Source organism: Thunnus albacares, chromosome 23 (genome assembly GCF_914725855.1).
Source record: "Thunnus albacares chromosome 23, fThuAlb1.1, whole genome shotgun sequence".
In the NCBI taxonomy this organism is placed as follows: Eukaryota; Metazoa; Chordata; class Actinopteri; order Scombriformes; family Scombridae; genus Thunnus; species Thunnus albacares.
Window position 1 is genome coordinate 25,338,521 of NC_058128.1, and position 22,056 is coordinate 25,360,576.

The window sequence follows — 22,056 nt, forward strand, 5'->3', positions numbered from 1 at the left end:
TAAGATACATTATATTTTTCACTGTCAGAACCCAACAGCAGGCTGAGAGGATAAATCTGAAGGATTGTGTTTTTTTTTGTTGTTTTGCTTTTTTTTGTTTGTTTGTTTTTTTTACTTTTTTCAAAATTAAAGGATTAAAATGAAACAATCTGATTAGGGAACATCTCTCTTTGGTTAAACTCTTCATAGCTCATTGACATACAGTGTACAAGTGTAATGAGGGGTTGTGCATAGTCAGTGGTTGGCTGTAAAACCACTGTACAAACCATAAAAGTTGAGGACCAATACCTGAGACAAAGGTCATTAAACTGTTAGTTTAGAGAAAACATGAGTCCTGACTGATCCCTGAGAGCGAGTTTGTGTTCCACACTCATGACTAAAACTAAAGTGACACCTGAATTGAGGATCTGGAGGTGTGGAGCCTGTCAGAAAGAAAGGGAACAGGATGGAGAATGTAACTTTTAGAATCTTCACCAGGGTTTCTGATGAGTTTTAAGAATCACAGCAGGAGTGAACAGAAAACTAATCAACACTTACCAGATCGTGTATATTGTCACGGATTATCAAAAGGAACCTGAACTCCAGTGGCTCCAAAAAAATCCATGCTTACTGAGTGTCAACCGGTTGCTCATGTAATTGAAAATGTATTTAGGGATAAGTACTACCAAAGTAAAATATCTGCTTTATTAATAGATCTGAGCCCCTGTCTTGAAGGGGGTCCTACACTTTTAATGTCATTATTTCAATTTGTACTTAGATGTTGCGTAATCCTAAATCCAGATGACAATGATAACTGTACATATTGCAGAGTGGGAGGAAATGTGATTATTAGGGGCCCAGAAGCTAATTTCTGGTTCTGTTATCACTCTAAAGCAACACTGTATATATCTAACATATCTAATAACAAACATAAGGTTCAGCCATATTACAATTGTCAAGCAGATAGTTGATACATAAATCAACAACGAATTTGATAGTATTTTTTCTGTTTGTGTATCTGTGTTATAATTATGACTGTGCATATAGCCCACTGTAACTAAGCATCAGTGTCTAAACATTTCATATATCAACACGCTTCACCATTATTTTTAATAAAGATACTGAAAAACATTCAAACATGAGAAGTTTGCAGACATCGCTGCGGTTTCTTGGAGATGATGATGGAAATATGTCATTATTTTTTTTTTTTGACATTTAGAGAAATAATATGTGCACAACGAATGAATTAATAAATTAAAATAATCTAATCATAACCATAGTAAATGAAGCAGCTGTAGTCCATTCCATGAGACACAGTCTGTGCCTTTCTCTGCGCATGTCTCTTCCTCGCCACCTTTAAAAGCGTTAGGGAAGAAGAAAAGGGGAGAAAGGGAGGCGACCGCACGAATACAATGATCTCAGAAACTGGGAATGACAATCTGAAGGCCGACTTTCTCCAATCCGAAGCGAGCTTTTCTCCAGACTCCCCCGTCTCCTCTTCTCCAGAAGCCGGGCAGCTGCTGAGCAGGAGGCGGGACACTCAGACCACCAGCGGCAGCATCAACCCGGAGGAGAGCGGCAGCATCCAGCCTCTGGTCTCCTCAGCAGCGGCCGTCGCCTGCATCATGACATCGGGGGAGTTCATGCAGACCACTCCCCTGCTGGCGCACAAATCCAAGAGGAGCCTGCTGTACAAGGCGCTCTGTTTCCTCCTCCTCATCTTCCAGGGCGGCATCCTGGACTTCTACCTCATCATCTTCACCGACCTGTACTGGTGCTCATGGATAGCCACGGACCTGGTGGTGATCTCGGGCTGGGGGATTTTCTTCATGAAGAACGCGCGGAGCAAGAGGGAGCGGGCCTGCGGCTTCCACCAGAAGAGCTCCATCTTCGGCTGCAACCTCGGAGAGTTCACCTACGCCTACCTGGCCTGGCTCATCTATGTCATCGCCTGCACGCCGAAGGTGGTGCTCATCCTGGAGACCTCTATCCTGGACCTGATCGCGCTCAAGGTCCCGTGCGGAGTGACCGGCTTCAAAATCATCATGTTGCTGTCCGTCCCGCTGCTCTTCTGCCTCATCAACTCCATCATCGAGGACTTAAACGGGGCGACGCGGCACCACTCCCAGAGCTGCTTCATGAGCACCTGCCTGGACCTGCTGGACAGCTTCACACTGGTGGAGATGCTGCTGAGGAACGAGATCCCCTCCGTCTACCTGAAGTACACCGTCATCTCGGTGTATTTCGTGGCCCTGGCCGTCCCGGTGATCTGGCTCTACGAGCTGACCGCGTCGGAGCTGCGCTGCCGGTGGCTCTGGGCCCGGTTCTCCACGGGCCTGGTGGTCAACGCACCTCTGCTGGTGGTCAGGTGTTTCCAGGTGTACGTCTACAAGATGCCGGTGTCTGTGTTTATGTTCAAAAACATCTTCTTCTTGGTGTGTAAGTTCCTGGAGCTGGTGGAGCAATGCGTGACGGTACGCGGGGTCCGGAGGCTGGCCGGCGGCAGTAACCCGGCCCAGTTCTCCCACTGCGTCTCCGAGAACGACATGTGTCCGCACGGATACGTCAATACTCTGGCTGTCACCCAGTCATAGAGGCCGCTCTGAGCTCCAGGTGCGCCACAGCAGTCGGCCTATAATTATGGCGGGAATGTGGAGAAGTCCTGCTTAGTTCCAGACACATCTGGAAATTGGAAAATCCTTAAAAGGTCCGAATTACATCCCCAACCTCTGCCTCCAGATAGTGGCTTTAAATGTGATGAAAAGCAGGCCAACATAACAACTTTACATGTGAGGTATTCAGGCAACACTCTCTCGTTTAGCTACAATCTATTATATTACAAAGTCAATTAACTTTGCTGTGTGGAAATGTGAAGGAAAACAACTGGGCTATTAACTAACTATCATCCTAATGATATCACTGAAAGAAAAAAAAAAGAATTATTAAAATAGACTAAAATTAAAGGGTCACTTATATTTCTCAATTACATCTAGTACCTCAGTGCAGTGACAGGGCGAGATGAATCAACTTATTTATAAGTCAGATATTATATATTATAATATAGGAATATAGCGTGTTTAATCAACTTATTTTTAAGATGATTAAACACAAATATGTTTTAAGGATACACACCATGTACGCATAATATCATATAAAGTATTACCTGTATTAAAACTGTATTTTGACACTTCTTCCAACCTTGTACAATGGGGGTGAAAAAATAATTTGTTTGTGGGGCTCATGGCATTGAACAATTACATTTCAAAACCTCTCTTTCTACACCCCTGTCACTCTGAATAATCCACAGAACAGACTGGAGACAGTGTTCAGTGGAACTACTTTACTACTTTCATCCACCTTGTATTGGGTTGAAGGCAGGAATGTCACAGATAAATACGTTAAAAATTCCATTTCCACAATTTTTTTTTTTTTTTTAATGTAATTTTGACATTTTTTATGTCAATTGTAAATATAAAACAATACACCAAAACCACATTTTCAATGGGCTGCTTAAATAACAACAGTAAATGAAAAGAGTCTTGAGGTATAATTAATTGGCCGGCCCCCAAGCAGCTGCTTCCAAGGGCTAGTTGGGTTTTGTCGCAGTGCTAAATCCTGCACAGATTAACAACCATAAATGCAAGTCTACCATTTTTTTATTAAGTTGCAAAAATGTCCCTTACACAATTGTTTAAAAAGAAGAGCTGTTTTCTACCACTCTCTTTTTGTTTTTTCAATCTGACATGAAATAAAACTGTCATCTAAAAAGTCTGCCAGCTCTGTTTTACGGAAATGTTGTGTGGAGCTCTTTGAAAATTTTTATGACTTGATTTTCTTTTTGAGATATTGTCTGACACAATTCAACACTGTATGCCTAGACCACACATCCTCAGCTGATCTAAATACAGCTTAGTACTAACTGCAGGGCTGGATTAACTAGAGGGCCACAGGAACAAATAAACTGAGGGCTTCCAACCCATTTTGCCCAAAAATCAGCAAATACGTCTACACTGGAATTCTACCTGTCCCAGGTTTGCTGTGTTGTCACTTAGTTTTAACTTACATTTGTTAAAGGATGCACCATGTGAGCATAATATCATCTGAAATATTAAATACTCACATACACATTCGGCTCTTAACCATTTCAGTTTTCGGTAGTGCTTTAGTGGTGCATACAACAAAACAACTTTGTGATGAATCAAATTACCACAAAGTAACTGCCACACAGAAAACCATGGGGCAACAAACAAAAGAATCTATAGATGCATTATAATAGGCTAAACACATTTGCAGGGTAGTTTCTCTGTGTAGGTGTTTAAGGCATTTGTTGCCACATAACTGTATCTCTGACACTTTGGAGGTGACTAATCCATGTGAGGTTTTTACATGAAATTCTGGATTTTTGAGCTGATGACATTTTCCATAACATGAGAATGGATTTTCCAATTTTTGGACATGTCTGGAATGCATCATCTGTACCAGCCTTACAATGCTCCCTTTTCAGACCAGTCTACAGGTGCTACAGTCAAACCCAACACCTGCAATAGTGGATATAAACTGTAGTATATTGGACCTAGTTGAGTTGTGTGTGTTCAGTCTGTGAATTTCACCGCTGCACTTGAATGGAACACAGAAAGACAGCCGCTGGACCGTATGAGTGTTGTTGGGACGCAAAGTGCAATTTGAAGAATCCTCTCGGTTGGACTCCAAACACCTGCTCCACCTACCCGTGTACATTAGTGTATTCTATTGATGACGGTGTTGTCTGCTGGTCTGTGCTGGTTCTAAATGCTGTGTCTGGTACTGAGAGTAGAATAGACACGTGTGTGTAAGTTAATGCCCTGCATAAAGATCCAACAGTGCCGTGACAAACAGGTTTTCTACAGCACTTTTCAAATAGACACCTGGCCAACAAGAATCTCTGTTGGTATTGTTGGTTGTGCTACTGTTTTACTACTTCTGCCACTTTTTGGATCATGAGTCCTGATAGATCTCTGGCTACTGGTCACTCAGACATCTGTCACTTTCAGGGCAGTAGTTCCTTGGGTCATTTTAACAGCCCGGCTCTCCCTTTCTTCAGAAAACCACTCATTTGTTCATTCATGGGCCTACAATATTTCTTCTTTGCCTAAAGGTCATACCAGTGTACAAAATCACTCAGCAGACTGAAAAAGTTTGTGTCATTTTCAACACACCTGTGATTCAAGTCTGGGACAATGGATATTTGTAATATTCAAAATATATGGAATCCCATTTCACTCAAGAAAATCAATTTAAAAAATTTAATTAAAAACAAGTAATGCTAAAAATAAAAAAAATGGTTTCAGTATGTCATGACAGTAAATAATTATGACTGTCTCTTACTAAGTCATGTCAATCAAGGCTGAGTCACACTCAACCTATTAAGTCATAACTTTTACATTAGGCTGTACTAATCAATGTTTTATATTGACAATGGATCTAACGGCTATGTGTAATTTATATTAATGTATAAATAATGTAATTTTTTTCAAAATATCACCAACTCTGCCATTCTTCTGAGCTTTTCAGCCTCTTTTAGCTCATTGATTCGGTTTTCAACCCATATCCCCCCTCTTCAACCTCAGCCCTGTGTATCTAATAGGGGATGCACGTGCCTGTCAACTTGCAAATGAGGGCGAAATTTTCCTGTAAGCTTCCCCAAAAATTAAGAAAAATGATACAGAGAGGACATAAAGTTCAGTATTTACCTACATTGTCCATAGAGGAGAAGTTCATTGTTGTAGTTTCTGGGATACCTCTTTTTTATGTGCCATGTGCTAAAATACACAATGTTTGCTGGTGAGCAAGCTATTTGCTAGCATTTGAGTGAGAAGTGGCAGAGTAAAGAGATAGATATTTTTCTCAGGAGTTGGTAGAGACCAAACCAGAGCTAAAAGGAGAGTGAATATTGGACCTGGAGTCATCAAACATGACTAAATGATTTGTAAGGTGCTCTGTGTCTGCTGGATGTGTAACCACATACATAAATAATCCAAATCTTAACCATAGAGGTGGCAGAGCAGAAAATAGGATATGGGTAATTTTTGCAACAGGGATGTGAATTGTGGAAGGCACTAACAAACAATATTGTCCTGCTGATAGTTGTGCCAGAACAATGCTCATTTAGGTAATTTTGGAAGGGAATGAGCTGGAAGACTTGTTTTCTAGGCTAGCAGTTTCCCCCTGCTTCCAGTCTTTATGTTAAACTAGGCTAAACAGGTCCCAGACCTGTCTCTGTACTGGATGCACAGAGATGACACCAACATCAACCTTTTCCTGTTACTGTGGGTGAGACAAATAATCAAATAATCCCACCAAAAAAGTTGGACTGTTCCATTGAAAAGTGACACAAACACATGCTGTATCACATAGGTTGTGTTGAAAATCCACTTTTTTCAGAGTGTATGTAAAAGTTTACACACTGTTGAGACAATCTGCATCCAGGTGCTTTTGGGAACAACAGGTGTTTCCAAACTCCCTCTCAACACGTCTGTACATTATTTACAGCAGTACATGCACTAGACTGACACTACAGCTTTGTCTGAATAACATTAGACACATCATGGCATGATCACGGTCCTCCATCATGAGCTCTTCCATAAGCTTACAGTAATGTTGTATCTAACAAACATGGATGATCAAAGTATATTAGATAAGTATATCTGACTGAAGGTGGTGTATATTGAATTCTTTGTGCAATATGGGTCAGAAGGGTCTGAACTGATTTTAGTGCCTATTATTTTGAAGTTGAATGAACTCACAGTTCATTGAGGTGAACTGTATTCTGTGCAATTCCCAAGCTTTGTTAGCTTCTCTGTGAGTGCTCAGAGTGTGCAGTGTAGGATGACTGCGACGGGTCCAACCAGTGTTTCGACATGTTTAAACCCCTTTACTACAAATCACAAATACTAACCAATGTACCAACGTGTACTGTAGTGTTTTACATTTTTGCCCACTCTCTCAACAGCTATCAGTTTCTCATTATTTCAATACAGGACCAAAATTGAACCTGCAGACACTTGACACCTGCTAAACTATCACAGCAAACATCATGTCTTATTTTGTTAAAGTTGGTTTGTGTAGTAATACACCTTTAAGTGCAGATCCATCTGTACTGTACACCATATGGTCAATAATATGTGTACTGTTCACACACTTTTGTCTACTTTTGGTCTGGGTCTGGTTTTCCTGGTTTGGTCTAGGCTGCTTAGTTCCAATAAAGGGACAGCATACAATGACACAATAGTGTTATAGTTGAGGCAAAAGTGTGCCTCCACCATGTTTGTCCTTTCCCTGTTTGTACATGACAATGACCCTGTGCACAAAGTCAGCTCCATAAAAAATGCTTTTCCCAGTTTGTTGTTGTGTGGACTGCACAGAGCCCTGACCTCAACCCCATCCAACAGCTTTGGGACTGACATATTGCTGGAATGGTCAGGTGTCCACTGTACCAGCTGTACGTGGTAATGCAGACTGGACTGAAAAGTCAGGGAATCATAAAACAAGAATGAAGTGTGTAACTGTAACATCAAGATTTGATGTTCAAGGTGATGGAATAACCACAGTATGTGAAGCAAGTCTCTGGAGGTGATTTTCAAGCTGTTTTGAAACGAACTGAAATAAATCTCTAAACACGCACTTATGTTAGAAAAATGGCCAGCATTGATGCAAAATGCAGTATAGGAGATTTACAGGTATAAAGGGTCAAACATGCAAAAACCAAGCGTGACTTGCCAAACAATAATCAATGGTAGGACACACTTGAGTTAGTCTTACCTGTTTTCTTCAACTTCTTCGATCCTGCTCTAATGGTTCTGTGTGTTGGGTTCACTTTAAATCAATTTAAAATGAACTGAGCCCTGGACAAATTTAAAGGTAAATTGTCTGTATCTTATAGCTTCTGATAGTGTTCTAAATGACAGAATTTCTTACATAACATACATATGGAGACTTCTGTTATATTACACTTTGCCATAATCAGGGAACTACTATTGTACCTTTAAGGGTCCTGGCACAACAAACTGACTTGAAAGAGGTTGCGTCATCAAAAAACGATGGCTGTATCAGCTCACGCTGAATTGCTGTTGATAAGGGCCAGCTGGAACGAAACACACCGAAAAAACTACACAGCCAAACACAGTCCGATGCCAACCATCAGCCGCCTGTTGATAGCTTGTTGTGTCAGGGTCCTCAGATTTTCCATTGAGGTTTGATTTACATTTTACATTGAGATTAGATTCCATGTACAGAACTTAGAGTCCTTGACTCATATTTACACCATCATTTGTAAAGGTTTATTGAAGGTTCTTGAACACAGTGAATTTCCAGGAATGGAAGCTCTGATGACCCTGGGTTTTTTTTAAAGATAAGCAGATAGTTGGGAGAGGCAACTGTCTTCTGACCAGTGCTTACAAACAATCCTAAGTTTTGCTGCATTTGTTGCATCTTGTGCAGCTGAACAGACCATTTATAAATCCACTTTCCCCTGACATTTCAGAACTGCAGCTGTGAAGATTCAGGTCAAGGTGTCACTGCCGTGTCTTTCATTATGTCCACCAGACACATCTTTCAATCATTTTCAAACTACTAATCATATGCGTAAAATAGTTAAGCTTTGATTGGACTAGTGTGGGGAAAGGGGTAGGACCTAAGTTCAGTCAATTCAGCTGCACCCATGCAATGGATTGTTTATTCTAAATGACATTTTTAAAAAGTTCATTATTAATAAGAACAATAAAATAGATAACAATCAAATAATTTGACAAAATAATCTCAAGGTTTTGTCAGAGTTTTCAACCACATCTTACAGTCTTCCTTAGTGGTCAAGTATGGAACTTCAGTCATATGATCGCAGGTGGTTGTATATGGAAGGAGATGGTTACTCCTGTCTCTGCTCAAAGAGGATCTCTAGGGTTTGATGTGAAAATCCTCCTTGGTCTTTCTCCAGTCATCCTCTGACTCCTGATTAAAAACCTTTGACTTCTTCCCAGTGGATGCTGTGAGTGGTTTTAGTCTGGTGTTCATTCAGTCTCTTGTCCAGGTTCCTTGCTGTTTCACTGATGTAACTGTCACATGTGATGTTATGATGATGTCATTCACCACTCTATTTTTCTACCTATATAGAAGCTACCATTGATAAAATACTTAGGTCACATGATGACAACAGAGCATCTCATCATCTGCTGAAATAGACTATGAGATGTGTTTGAAAACTCTGGAAAAAAGCTATTTTGTCAAAATACTAAACCAAGAATTAACTTTCATTCTCAAAAATGTAATAGAATCTTGGATCAGTAAATCTTATGATTTCAGATTTTTAAAGGACCAGTGTGTAGGGTTTGGGGGGGATCTACTGGCAGAAATATTGGCAGAAATAGAATATAAATATAACGTACGTATATTTTCATTAGTGTATAATAACGTGAAAATAAGAGTCATTATGTTTTCGTTACCTTAGAATAAGCCCTTTACATCTACATAGGGAGCTGTTCCCCTTCCACAGAGGCTGCCATGTTGCATCACCATGTTCTTACAGCAGCCCAGAACAGACATACCAAATACTGGCTCTAAAGAGGGCATTTCAGATTTTTTTTGAGTTTCACGGCCATCGTAGGTTCTCCTACACACTCAGAAGGGGAGGGGGAGGGGTATTCCATTGGTTGTAATCTGCAACCTCACCGCTAGGTGCCATTAAAACCTACACACCGGTCCTTTAATTGAATTGTCAGGGGCTGTTGAGCAGTTGACCCTGATGTTTGACCTCTCTGTAGTGGGCGCAGAGAGCCACAGTGAATCACAGAACACAGATCTGCTGACATGTTGACTGCTGCAGTGCTTCTCTGGCCTTTGTTTCTCAAATTGCACTGAGAGCAGAACAGCTTCTGTTTGTTTGTTGCTTCTCATATCTTGCCAAAGTATTTCAAATGTTTTATACTATTTTGTATAATTTCCTTGTGCCAGTAATCTACTAAACCTTTGCATATGTGTCCTATGCTGTTGGAAAGGCTCTCGAACAACCTTATTTGGATTTGCCCATGAAGCTTACCACAATTTAATCACAAACAGGACCATTTATTAACCTTTGATTCTAAACCGAAGTATAGTGGGCCTTTAACCTGCATGAACAAGGACAGTGATACTTACACTGATACTACCAAAGGACACTGCTTTCATCATGGATATTTAAAGAAACCAATCCTGCTACACAGATTCAAATGTTTTTTTTTCTTCTCTGATTCAGCCTACATGCAATGAAAAACACAATGTGTGAAATCTGAACTCTCTCCTGTCTGATATTATATGGGCTCTCTGTTTTCTTGCAACGTGTTTACAGGGGAACAGACATTGCTGTTTACAGATAGGACTCTACCTGTACTGTAAAGTTGTGTGCTGTATATCTGTACTGATATAATCCAATCTATGTACTGTAAATGTAAGACAGAGTATTATGTGGCTGAAACCTGAAATAAATCTGAGGAAAGCACTGAAAAAAGTGATTATTTTATTATGGAGGGAAATGATTGATAAGTGCAGTTACAGCCATTACACGCCTTACAAAAACACACAGATAAAAATTTTATTTATGATATATCTTGCATTTATGGAGCATTTGCCTTGTTCCTATGGATAAAAGGACAAAGAAGACCTCACATTATCTCAAAATTTTCCCCTCAATGCAGTTTAACAGCAGTAAAACAAATCAATTTAAAAACTCAACAAACAGATTTTGTCACGAGTCCCTCAGAACCAAAGAGTGTAGGCTTCTTTCTAGATTCAACATTATGTACCAATGTTCAACAATCATACAGGGTCTGTTTTTACAAAAGCGATTTGCAAGCACTGCTTACACAGATCACACACCACCCCCAGGGCTCCATTTACCCATAAGTGTGCCAATGAGTAAAAATAATCAGTATGGCCCTTCTAACCCCATTTGTTGAGGAAAATGTATAAAGTAAGCACAATATTAATTGAAACAATAAAGGCTTAAACTGGATTTTAACTAGATTTTCTTGGGGCTACTCTTCCCACATGGTGAACCTGGAGCTTTCAGGCCCTTGAGAGCCTGGGGCTTGGGTGCAGTTGTTTTGCCTTGTTCGTGATCCAGCCGTGCAACCTCCTGGCTGAGTTATGACTCCAAAGAAGTTCATTCAACTGCAGTTCTTCTAATGGCCACTAGATGTTAGCTCCAAGAAAACTGAGTGCAAATTATCCCAAAATGACATCTCTCTTGAAGTAAGTGAAAACCAGGCGCAACATAGTTCATCCAACCATCACTAAATACAGCTAATTCACAATGTTGGAGGTGACGTAGACAGATTGAAGTTGATATCTGGAAGGTGTGGTCCCACTGTGTCCCACTCCGCAAGTCCTTGAGGGGTGTCTTGCTAGCCCTTTATGTAGTTTCAGAACCATGCTGAAGGCTTTGCTTCGGAGAATTACCAACAACTCATAGCGTTCTAAGATTTATAATACACACGACGGGGGAAGTCCAAAATAATAAAAATAATAATAAAAGGAAAGATGGACAAGAAGATTACATGTACACAGCTGTCCACCTTTTGTTTTACGAAGAATGAACAACAATGCATAATAACACATAAGTTATTATATTCAGAGTCATCAACAAACTTCATGTAAAATACTTCCTACAGTCAGGCACTTATGATGATGTCTACTAAAGTCTGGGAAGTCTTGGTGCTTCAGATGGACTTTGGACTATGAGTATCAGTTCCCTTCAGGACCAATGTCAGAGTATTGGATATTTTGCTGAAACAGCTCCTCCTGCAGCTTTGCCAGAGCCACCAGTGGATCCTCTTTGAAAGGGGCTTCATGCTGGGAAGATATTTTAGAGATGTAGCCTTGATCAGATCCACTGCTTGGGCCCTTTCCACTGGGCTCCAGAACCTCGTCCTCTTCCATCTCCACAGGCTGTGAGGGGCTGATGTCAGACCAAGAGGGATATTTACTCTCCATGCTTACCCCTGATGACTGAGGAGGGTTTGAGTTCAGGGAGTCCTGTAGGACTGAGCTTCTCTGGTCTTTCTGAGCAGACAATTGGCTCAGAGGCAGTAGAGAATCCTTTTCCTTGTGCTCAATGGGAATTTGACCTGAGGGTTCCTCCTCAACAGAGAGCCAGTTCTGGCTTGGTGGTGGCGGTTTGATCAAAACAGGATCATTTATGTAGACAGATTGTGGACTGGGGCTGTGAGGATACATGTGATCTGTCAGCACTTCATCCAGGTTAGATGGATAGTGATGCTTGCTCTCAGGGTTCACTATTGGTCTAAGTTCTGCCACTGACAAAAGCTGGTGCTCTGGGTTGAGTTCAGGGGTTAGGACATGAACACTATTGCCATTTTCATTGATTTCTACATCTTGGATATAGACAGGAGGCCCATCTCTGATTAAAGGAAGACACTCTAGGACTGGAGGGATGTGCAGCTGGTCAATGAGCAAGTTGGCCTCTGTCATGATCTCCTCCTCATTGTCCACACACTCCTTCTCAAACCAATCAGGATTTTCCAACTGGTAGGCCTGGAAGGATTCAATGGCATTCATCAAGGCTTTACCTGAGGGACAGTTGAAATATTCATCCCCACCAATGCCCTCGATGTGGTTAACCTGACCTGGCTGATACTTCTCAATGTCTAGGATGCGAAAGTACAGCTCTTCAAAATGCTTCATGAGCTTGTATTTGACTGCAATGTCAAAGACTGATGGCACATCTTGTTCTGTGCTGATTTCATTGAAGTAAGCAACCATGTACTTGCCCAGCATGCCTGCCTGGTGCATGTCTGGTAGGAAGAGGTTGAGAAAGGGGGTGAGCATATCATCTGTAGGGGAGAGGACGTCTTCCCTGAGTGTCACCCGACCGTGACCACACATGGCCCTCCACTTTGCCTGGACACCTCGTGAGCACAGCACCAGGATTTTGTCAGAAGGATTTTTCAGCTGTTGCCGTTGCCACTCCAACCAGCGGAGGCGACCCACCATGCCAACCATGGTGGAGTCTAGCAGGTCTACCAGCACCTTGGTGCCACACTTGGCCTGGAGGAAGGCGCAGAGCTTCAGCACTACATCCCTATAAAGATGGTGGTCCTGAGAGTAAATCACCAGCACTTTGGGGGGTTGTATAAGCTGCTGCGGTGGTTTCTTTTCTCCCACAGGTGCTGCAGAAACACCTGGTTTGCCTGAAAGTGTGAAAGCACATCGATAAGATGCCATCAAAAAATTAAGAGTAAATTTAACTGTACTGTAAATCTAGTGTACGAACTGAAAATGTAGTGTATATGTGACTAACCTCGCTTCCTGCAGAGGGCATACATAATTATTGCCATCACTACACACAAAAACACCACTCCCAGGGCAACAACTCGGTGCTGAGAGGAATCTGGGACATCTGGTCGCTTTACTGTGAGAAACAGAACACAGTTCAGAGATAAAGATGTCACATAAGATGGTATTTTAGCCACGCTACTGGGAAGGCTCTAGGGAAGGCAGTGTTGGTCAGTATGGTTATTGGATGCTATGACATGAATTTTTCTACAGACATTCAGTAACCATGGTAATTTTTTTACTGAGGTCCACCAACGGCTGTGGGGGTTGTGGAGAGAATTGAGGGGAAAATGTCCCAGGCAGTAGCTTCCATCTATTCTCAAACACACATTTAATCTGCTCAGCCTCACAACCATAATGTGAGGCCAAGGGATGTTTTGTGATGTACTGTTATCAGACCACTAATTACAGTATCCGGTCAGTCTCCTACTCAGCCATGATATTTGATAATCCATACCTGGCAGCATATCAGAACAAATGTCCTTTGTTGCACTTTGACGGGCACAGTCTTGGCCACATTGTGGGAAAAGAGGTTTGATCTGCAGTGAAGAATAAAATAATTTTAACTCTAACATGAAAGTCAAAGAGAATGCAGACATTCTGCTAGTTAGGAAACACCAAACAACTGAATGGTGATTAAGTTGATTTGAAAAGATTTACCTGAACAGAAAACTGACAGCAGGATCTCGGCCATTTATCAAGGCTGAAAATCACATTGAGGGTGGTCTGGTTGGCCTAGAGAAGAAAGCAAAACTTTTATCATGCTCATGAGGAATTTAAAAATACTGAACAAAAAGAAACGGCTGAAAGAATTATAATCAAGATATTTATCACTTCAAATGTTTTATTATTTAAATGTATTCATGGTATATTTGAACATGAACACCTCTCTGTGCAAGTTGGAAGTCTGAAAATAGTGAGTGCTTCATGTCAATTTTAAGAAGAAAGTCAAACAGACACAATGCAAGCTGATGTTCCACTAGAACGGTAAGGGAAATTCAGAGCAATGCAGGAATAAGCTGAATTGATTTCACAATGCAACCATCATCAAGTTCAAGTTTTATAAATACAAACCACAAGTCCCTGTGTCCTGTGTGTTTGCTTTGGAATGAAAGAAAACCCTCTTTGTGGCTCCTGTAAAGCCCATCTGCACCAGCCTGCTTTTCAGAGGCGAAGAGTTTTAGAGCAAAACCGACTGACACAAATTACATAACCTCTGTCAACACCTTTCAAACACTTGCTGAAATGACATCAAACTGTGACTCCAGCCTGGGTTATACACTACATGTGTCTACAGCTGGAACAAAAGCCTTAGTAAATCTGGCCCTCATGTTCCTAGTTTATTAGGTACATCTAGTTAAACTAATGCAGTCTGATTCATTCAGTCTACTTTTTGATTTAGAGCGGTGTTGATTCAACTTAATGGCCATTTAGGAGAATTGTGTCTAATATTTTGTCAGTACAGTTTATATTAAATAATATTAGAGTATTAGAAACACCCCTCGGTATAAGACAAAATACAAAATAACAGCACCACAAACTGCAGCCTCCAAAATGACCTTGATAAAAATATTCATATATTCAATATCATCTTTCACAAGGCACACATGTGCACCACTCCTTGGAGTCTTATTTGCAGAAGTTAGAATAACAAGTAAAGATAGTTTAAACTGCATATGAGTATGTAGCTAGACAGTTGCCCTAAGGAAGGACAGAGGAAGATGCTGTCATCTCTTATACTGAACAGCAGCATAGCTCTGTGAGAGACCTGCATTTTCAGGTGTTGATGTTCTTATCGGGTGTCAAATTGAACCAAACTAAAGGGATAAAAGCTTAAATATACTCCTCAGAATATTCCAATGTACTGTGAATGCACCCTGACAGACCAGAGAGCATTTACTGTACACACTGCACTGCACACACTGCAGTGCTGCAACTGGGGGACTGTGTAGGAGTCATGATAGGAGAGCTTTAAAATGTATCTGTGACTATGGAGTTACATGGCTAATGAGCAGCCTTTTGGCAGCTGTGGATCAGGCAGTAGAGTGGTCGTCTGCTAATCAGAGGGACGTGGTTCAATCCCTGGCTCTTCCAGTCCGCATGTCGAAGTGTCCTTGGGCAAGATACTGAACCCCGAATTGCTCCAGATGGTTGTGAGTGAGCATTAGAAACATTGTAAAGCAGTTTGGATAAAAAAATTATATTGCTCATGATGAGCAGGTTGGCACTTTGCATGGCAGCCTCTGCCATCAGTGTATGAATGTGTATGTGAATGGGTGAATGCTGGCATGAGTTGTAGAGCGCTTTGAGTGGTCGGTAGACTAGAAAAGCTCTATATAAATGCAGTCCATTTACCCTTTCTATAATCAGCAAAAAGATACTGCACAGAGAGGCAGCACACACAGTTTCCTGTACTAAAAGAACTGGGGTAAAAATCTAGGTTACAAAACACAGGATGTTGTAATGAGCACGTACAAGTAATGTTCTGGGTCAAATCACTGAAAAGGAAAATGCATGAATCTTCTGTATGAGACAGCCTACCGCATGTGTCCTGTCTAGCATGATGTGACCTTACCTTGTATATATGGTTCACATGTTGGACTTGGAGGCAGTTCACAATAACTATGTACTCTTCACAGAGTCTGTCAGGACTGAAGCTAACTGCCAGTGCAGATCTTCCTCTGACTGCAGGGATGTATGTCAGACTGATGTTAGACTGCCAAAGACTTCCTATAGTACAGCAACAAGACACCACATTAATAATGGCTTTCAGTATATGATTTAATCACTCTTACTTGACTTTAGAATATCAGTAACTCACCTCTCTCTATACAGAACTGGCTCCTCTGCATTTCAGGGTCTTTACAACCTGAATAAACCAGAATCAGGGTTAGGGTTATAATTGAATCAAAATCAAAAAAACAAGAGCAAATGACTGAAGTAAAGAGGACACTAGTAGCAAATAAATCTCCTTAGTTTGTTTATTTCACCTGAAACATATTTGTGTTGAGGACATTTAGGACATTGTAAATCATCTCACACTGTATTCTTTGGTTAAAAAAAAAAAAAAGCCCCGAGTTCTTGCATACAGTATGGCAGCTGTATGCTGCCTGTGATGTCTAAAGCTGCTACGGTGACAGATTCAGATACGTCATATATCTGTATACATAATGTATATAAAACCCTTTAGGCTCCCGAGTACACAGACACACTGAAACAGACTAATTGTATGAGTGAACATCAACAAATAAGAAGGCCATACTGTAATGTCTTATCTTAACATGAATGTTAAGAAGATTGAAGATTAACAACCAAAATCTGGTTATGACTCACCAGGAACACGGATATCTTTGCTGACGTCGTAGCTGCTGTGGCCCAGCTCTGGTTTGGGGATGTTGAAGACAGAGACATGGTATGTCTGGCCAGGGTCCAACTCCAGCATGTTTGCTGAGAACGACCACTGAAACCACAAAATAACACTGTCTGTTCAACAAAAAAAAATTCAACTTGGACAAGAGAACAGTGGCTTTACATAAAGCAACATACTGTAACACAACCAACTATTTTTTCTCTCTGATCCTGATCTGCAGCATTTAATATTCAGTCTCTGCTGATCCCAGTCCAATCAATATTTATACATTAAATATTCCAATAGAGTATCATATAGACATCCTGCGTGTAGCTGTAGTTTGTAGTAAACCAGTATGCTAATAGCCTTATACCAATACATACCATAGCCTTGAGCAGCTCCAATACTAATCTTAGGAATGATGAACTGAACTGTGTCAAAGTAATGAAAATTAGCACCAGATTCTTGGTCTTGTATGAGTGTATGGTCTTATTGTTGATCTGGTATTTGGTCAGATATTGCCTAATTTAAATCATCATTTGGTTGACTGTATACTGTATTCTATATATGCAGAACCCTTTGTGTTTGGATAACATTAAACACTTGTAAGTTTGTCATTTGCATGTATGTATAAAATATAGAAATATGGCCATGACATTTGAAAATAATTTGATTATCAAAGTTACTCACCTTCTTGTGATCTAGATCTCTCATTTGGAGTTTGTCTTTGAAAGTATATCGAACACACAGGTGCTCATTGGTGGACTTCACCAGAACATGAAGCTCAGTGGCTGTCAGGTAAGAGATACTTCCTGAAGAGAGACACAGCAGTGGTCACTCTCTGTCTCCAACACCTAACATTAAAGGATAATTCTGTTCTTCTTTTGCAACTGGGTTTGTTGTTGTGTCCATTATTTCTATCGGTAATAATAGTAAATAAAGTTAACAGTTAACATCTGGGAATACAGTGACATCACTGAAACTAAGTCTGAGGAAACATAATCAGTAAGACAATCACACAGGTTGGAAACAAACCATATTTAACTAAGATCCTTTACTTGGAGGTCAAACTGATAGTGAGCACACGGACAGTTTGGGTAAAATCTTATGTGATGTAATCGATTATTAAATAGTTGACAACTATTTGATTAATCGATTATTTGACTTGATTGTTGCAGCTCTACTTCCCTCATTCACTACCCTCTATAAAACAGACACTCAGTAGTTGAATCTATAGTGAAACAGTAGTGGTATGACAGTCATTTTCACATTCACAAAGTATGATGCACTGCATTGTGGGACTGTTAACAGAGAGTAGCCGACATGCCATAGATACTACTTTTTTCTGTTCCATTGTGGAATCTTTGAGCACTATATAAAGCATACTATTCACACTCAAAGTGTCTATACTTACCTTTTTAGAACTGCTTTTGATGGGTGATTAATGTGCTTTTAGTGTGTGTTTTTTTAAGTTTTGGAGCATCTTTTTGTATCTTGAAAAGTGCTCTATAAATAAAATGTATTATTATCATTATCATTGCTATATAGTAAACAGAGAGTGATTTTGAACACTTATTGGTCAAAATTATGAAAACAAGATTGAAGTTGTAATAAACTGGAATGATCCTTTAACTGTCATCATTTCCTCATCCACCATTCCTCATTATTGTCTCAATCTGGATTATTTTAATGTATAACAAAGACAAATTCACTGATCATTAGGATCTGTTCATTCATCACATTATTATTCTGCAGCTGTTGGAAATATCAAGATGATCCATTTTTTAATGAAACCAGAAAATAAAAGCTTTTTAATTATGTAATTCGATCATCTGTCCATCTTCTTCTCTTGAATAATAAACTATTTCCATACTGTCATGTATACATTATAATGATCATCTCCTCAGACAGCAGACTGACTCACCATCATCCTTTATCGTCCAGTTAGCGAGCAGCACAGGTTGCAGGTGTCCTTTCTCATCCTGCCTGGTGTGCACAAACACCTCCAGGTCCTCTGGACTGCTGGGAGTGTATTCATACGCTTTCAGCCATTGACTGTCAAAACAGTTACCTGCACATACACACAAATACACACACATAGACACACATACACATGACTACAGACAGCTGGAGAACCTGTCTTTTCCATGCACATTTTATCCTTCATGGATTTATGTTTAAAAAAAATGCCAGTTTCCATACCACTGAATTAATTCTGAGTGGAGATCATCATGCTTTAAAGGGCTGCTGCCACTGATGGAATTTAATGTCTGATTTTCAGTGAAAACCTTTAGTGTCCCATGTTGCTCTAATTACTGTTTCAAAAGCTTTCCAAATCTGACAAAAAAAAATAGTGGTGAACAGTGAGTCCACTAAAAAGTATGTTCTTCTTGTTCCTACAGATGGATGTTTGAGTGACACTGTGCAGAACAATGTACGTGCAGAGTTTGACACTTGATTTGAAGTGGTGGGCCTATGAGCCGGATCTGTGACATCATACCTAGTTTGGAAGCCAATCATGGCTCAGTATTCAATTTACACAAGTGGGATGTGGAAACTTGAAACCTCCAGTGAACATATACTGAGAATGAACTTTATAGTGAAGTAGGAGACATCTTGTGTCCAGCAGAAAATCTTTTGAGACGAAATATATTTTCATATTCAGAGATTCTGGATTGTTTATTGAGGGAGAAGGAGTAGATGCTATTTTAAGGATTTTTAAGTGGTAGTTATACATTTGTTTGTGGAAAAACCATATCACACACATTATTGTCCCAGGCAGAATATTTACATGTTTCTTAATAAATGTCTGGGCATCTGTAAAATATCAGAACTACAGTATAAATGACTTTGGTGACTAATAAGTCTCCAAGAGTTCTGCAGCTTAATTTGGGCTCTGCTCAGGAAGTGATACTAAACAGCAAGATCCAGGTACTTTCAAGCAGAGACATCAAATTACAACAAAGACAATCTTTAAAGTATCTTTGAAGACAAATTAAGGAAGAGTAACATGCACTTACTTGTGCCGACTGTACACCTCAAACCCTATAGCAAGAGCAAAGAGAAAATAAAGACAAGATTAGAAATTAGAATTTTCAATTATTACAAATCTTTTAAACTACCTATTTGTTCATCTTTTCGACACACACACAGTGGTTCATAGTCAGCAGAGTATTTTTCTGCTTTATAGACATCAACATCAACAACAATCTATTTAGGGCTCTGTTCAACCCTGTCCAATCACCACCACAGTGTCCAAGATGCAAAATTAGATTAAACAGTTGACTGATTTATTAGCTTTAAATCTTTATCTAACAACATCGTTTCTCACCGTATGTTGAAACTCACTGTACTCACTTTGTAACAGAACAGTGTGAAATTACAAGGAACTTAAATTGCAACACTGCACCAGGTTTTTGTTAAGATATCTGCAGAAACACAGATGTAGTTTGACACCCGCGTGATTGCTTTACAGTTTATGTTTTTGTATCAATATGTCATCATTATAAGAAGAAAGTTTCTTGTTATATGAGAAACAGAACTTATTTTATTTTCTCCATCTTGACAGCAACATGCTGCCATAAATCTCTCCAAAACTACATGGAGACAAAAGATACTGTGGTGCATCGTTCTATTACCTGAAATAATACTAAGTTGAATTTTAGAAAATCTGTCAAATCGCACGACTTTTATTTTAATGATAGTTTTTGTTCCAATTTTCACGATATATGAGTCAATGGGATGACAGCAGAGCTTTTTCTATGTGATTTTCAGTATTTAACTAGAAAATGTATTTCCTGTGGAAAAAGTGTGTGAATGGTGACAGCTGAAATAAATCACAAAGCATTGCTGAAAATGCAGAAATCTGCAGCAAATTTTTAGAAATCTTGTAGCGCCACCTACAGGTGAAATTGTATCAAATGCTACAAACTTGTTCAGCATATTATATTTAAGAGATATGGAACTTAGTAAGTAGTATGGTGGTGTTTCACTAATGGCCACAAAGTATATAACAACATAACATAAGGCATTATAATTCATCGTTATATTGTTTCACTGACAATCTCATTTTCAAGAGACCTGTATGTATTAAAAACTGTGGTTTAGCCACAATTTACATATATAAAAAAGCAGGACTGAGAAAAAAACGTACAATAGAATATTTTTTGTTTTGAAAATGAAATGATAAATAACAGGATATAGGATCATTTTTAAAAAGAAGTTTTTCACTAAAACAGATATTATTCATTCCAAACAGAAACAACTTTAACTGTTATCTTATTAGTGTCACAAAAATGTAGCATCTACACGAACATTTCACAACTTGTGGCTACATGAAAGATAAATATTTGTTTTGTGTTGGACAAAACCTACTAAAGCCTCTGTAGGCCTGCAGACTAATTGTCACTGTGAAGAGTGTCTCGCTGCGTCAGGTGCTTCCCCACTTACCTGTCGAGAACAGTTAAGAGGCCATGTTGAAATCCTCACCGTGGAAGACAGCGACACACACATTAACGTCAAAACCGCTCGATGAAGTATCATTTTTAAAGTTTACTGTCACACCGTCAGTCTCAGAATAGAAAGAATCTGTCATTAGAAAACATTTTAGACAGATTTCCAAACTGTTGCGTCTAAACTAAAGCGACTGCGTTATGAGAGAATATGCCCGAGGCCGCCTCTGATTACGGGAAAACTTCCTGTTCTGTATGAAAATAACTCGTTCTGTTTACAGTAAGTTACCTCATGTTGCTTTCATGTCGCATGGGAATATAGAGAACCAAGGCTATTCGGTTGTTTTGATAATTATGTGTGACCTTTTTTGCACAACGGGCATTAAATCATAAAGCTATAATTTCCCACATTGGCTTGAAGTGTAGTGCCATTGTAATTTGAGAGATTCTATTACAAATAAATTAATGGAAGAAGTATTTAGTTCATTTTTCCAGTCAAATTTTTAATTCCTTGAGAAAAAGAACAATACCTGCAGCTGAGGTACATTCTCCTCTCTGTCCAGGGCTGTAGGCATGATTTTAGAAATACTATGACGTTCAGTCTGCCCCTGCCACTCCAACCTGCATGTCTGTGCATTTGAGACCAAACAATGATCCAGTACATTTTTTGTACTCCAATTAGCCATTCAGGTACTGAAATGAGCCTAATCAACAAACTCTGCTGCGCACCTTGTGATAAGAGAGCCTTGAAGAATTGGAATTAGAAACACCTGACATATAGTGTACTGTACCATTTTCAACAGACACATGAAAATTACAAGTAGCTTAACATTTAAAATGTTCTTTCACAAGCATTTCACTTCACTAAATTTGCACCCAACATTACATACAGGCCTACTGAAAACTACGAACAAAAAC

The 22,056-nt window shown here is 39.7% G+C and overlaps 2 protein-coding genes across 2 annotated transcripts; one reads left to right on the forward strand and one right to left on the reverse strand.

Moving 5' to 3' along the window:
- The first annotated feature begins 1,081 nt into the window (after positions 1-1,081).
- tmem121b (transmembrane protein 121B) lies at positions 1,082-9,563 on the forward strand. Its single transcript, XM_044342749.1, has one exon. It carries the CDS (start codon positions 1,392-1,394, stop codon positions 2,571-2,573), a length of 1,182 nt encoding a protein of 393 aa, XP_044198684.1. The 5' UTR covers positions 1,082-1,391; the 3' UTR covers positions 2,574-9,563.
- A 921-nt stretch (positions 9,564-10,484) lies between these two features.
- On the reverse strand, positions 10,485-21,429 carry il17ra1a (interleukin 17 receptor A1a). Its single transcript, XM_044342747.1, has 11 exons — positions 21,137-21,429; positions 19,708-19,732; positions 18,612-18,758; positions 17,378-17,499; positions 16,672-16,798; positions 16,160-16,207; positions 15,914-16,068; positions 13,999-14,073; positions 13,796-13,877; positions 13,304-13,414; positions 10,485-13,193 (listed from the first exon to the last, which is right to left on the reverse strand). Exons 1-11 carry the CDS (start codon positions 21,227-21,229, stop codon positions 11,728-11,730), a joined length of 2,451 nt encoding a protein of 816 aa, XP_044198682.1. The 5' UTR covers positions 21,230-21,429; the 3' UTR covers positions 10,485-11,727.
- Positions 21,430-22,056: the final 627 nt, after the last annotated feature.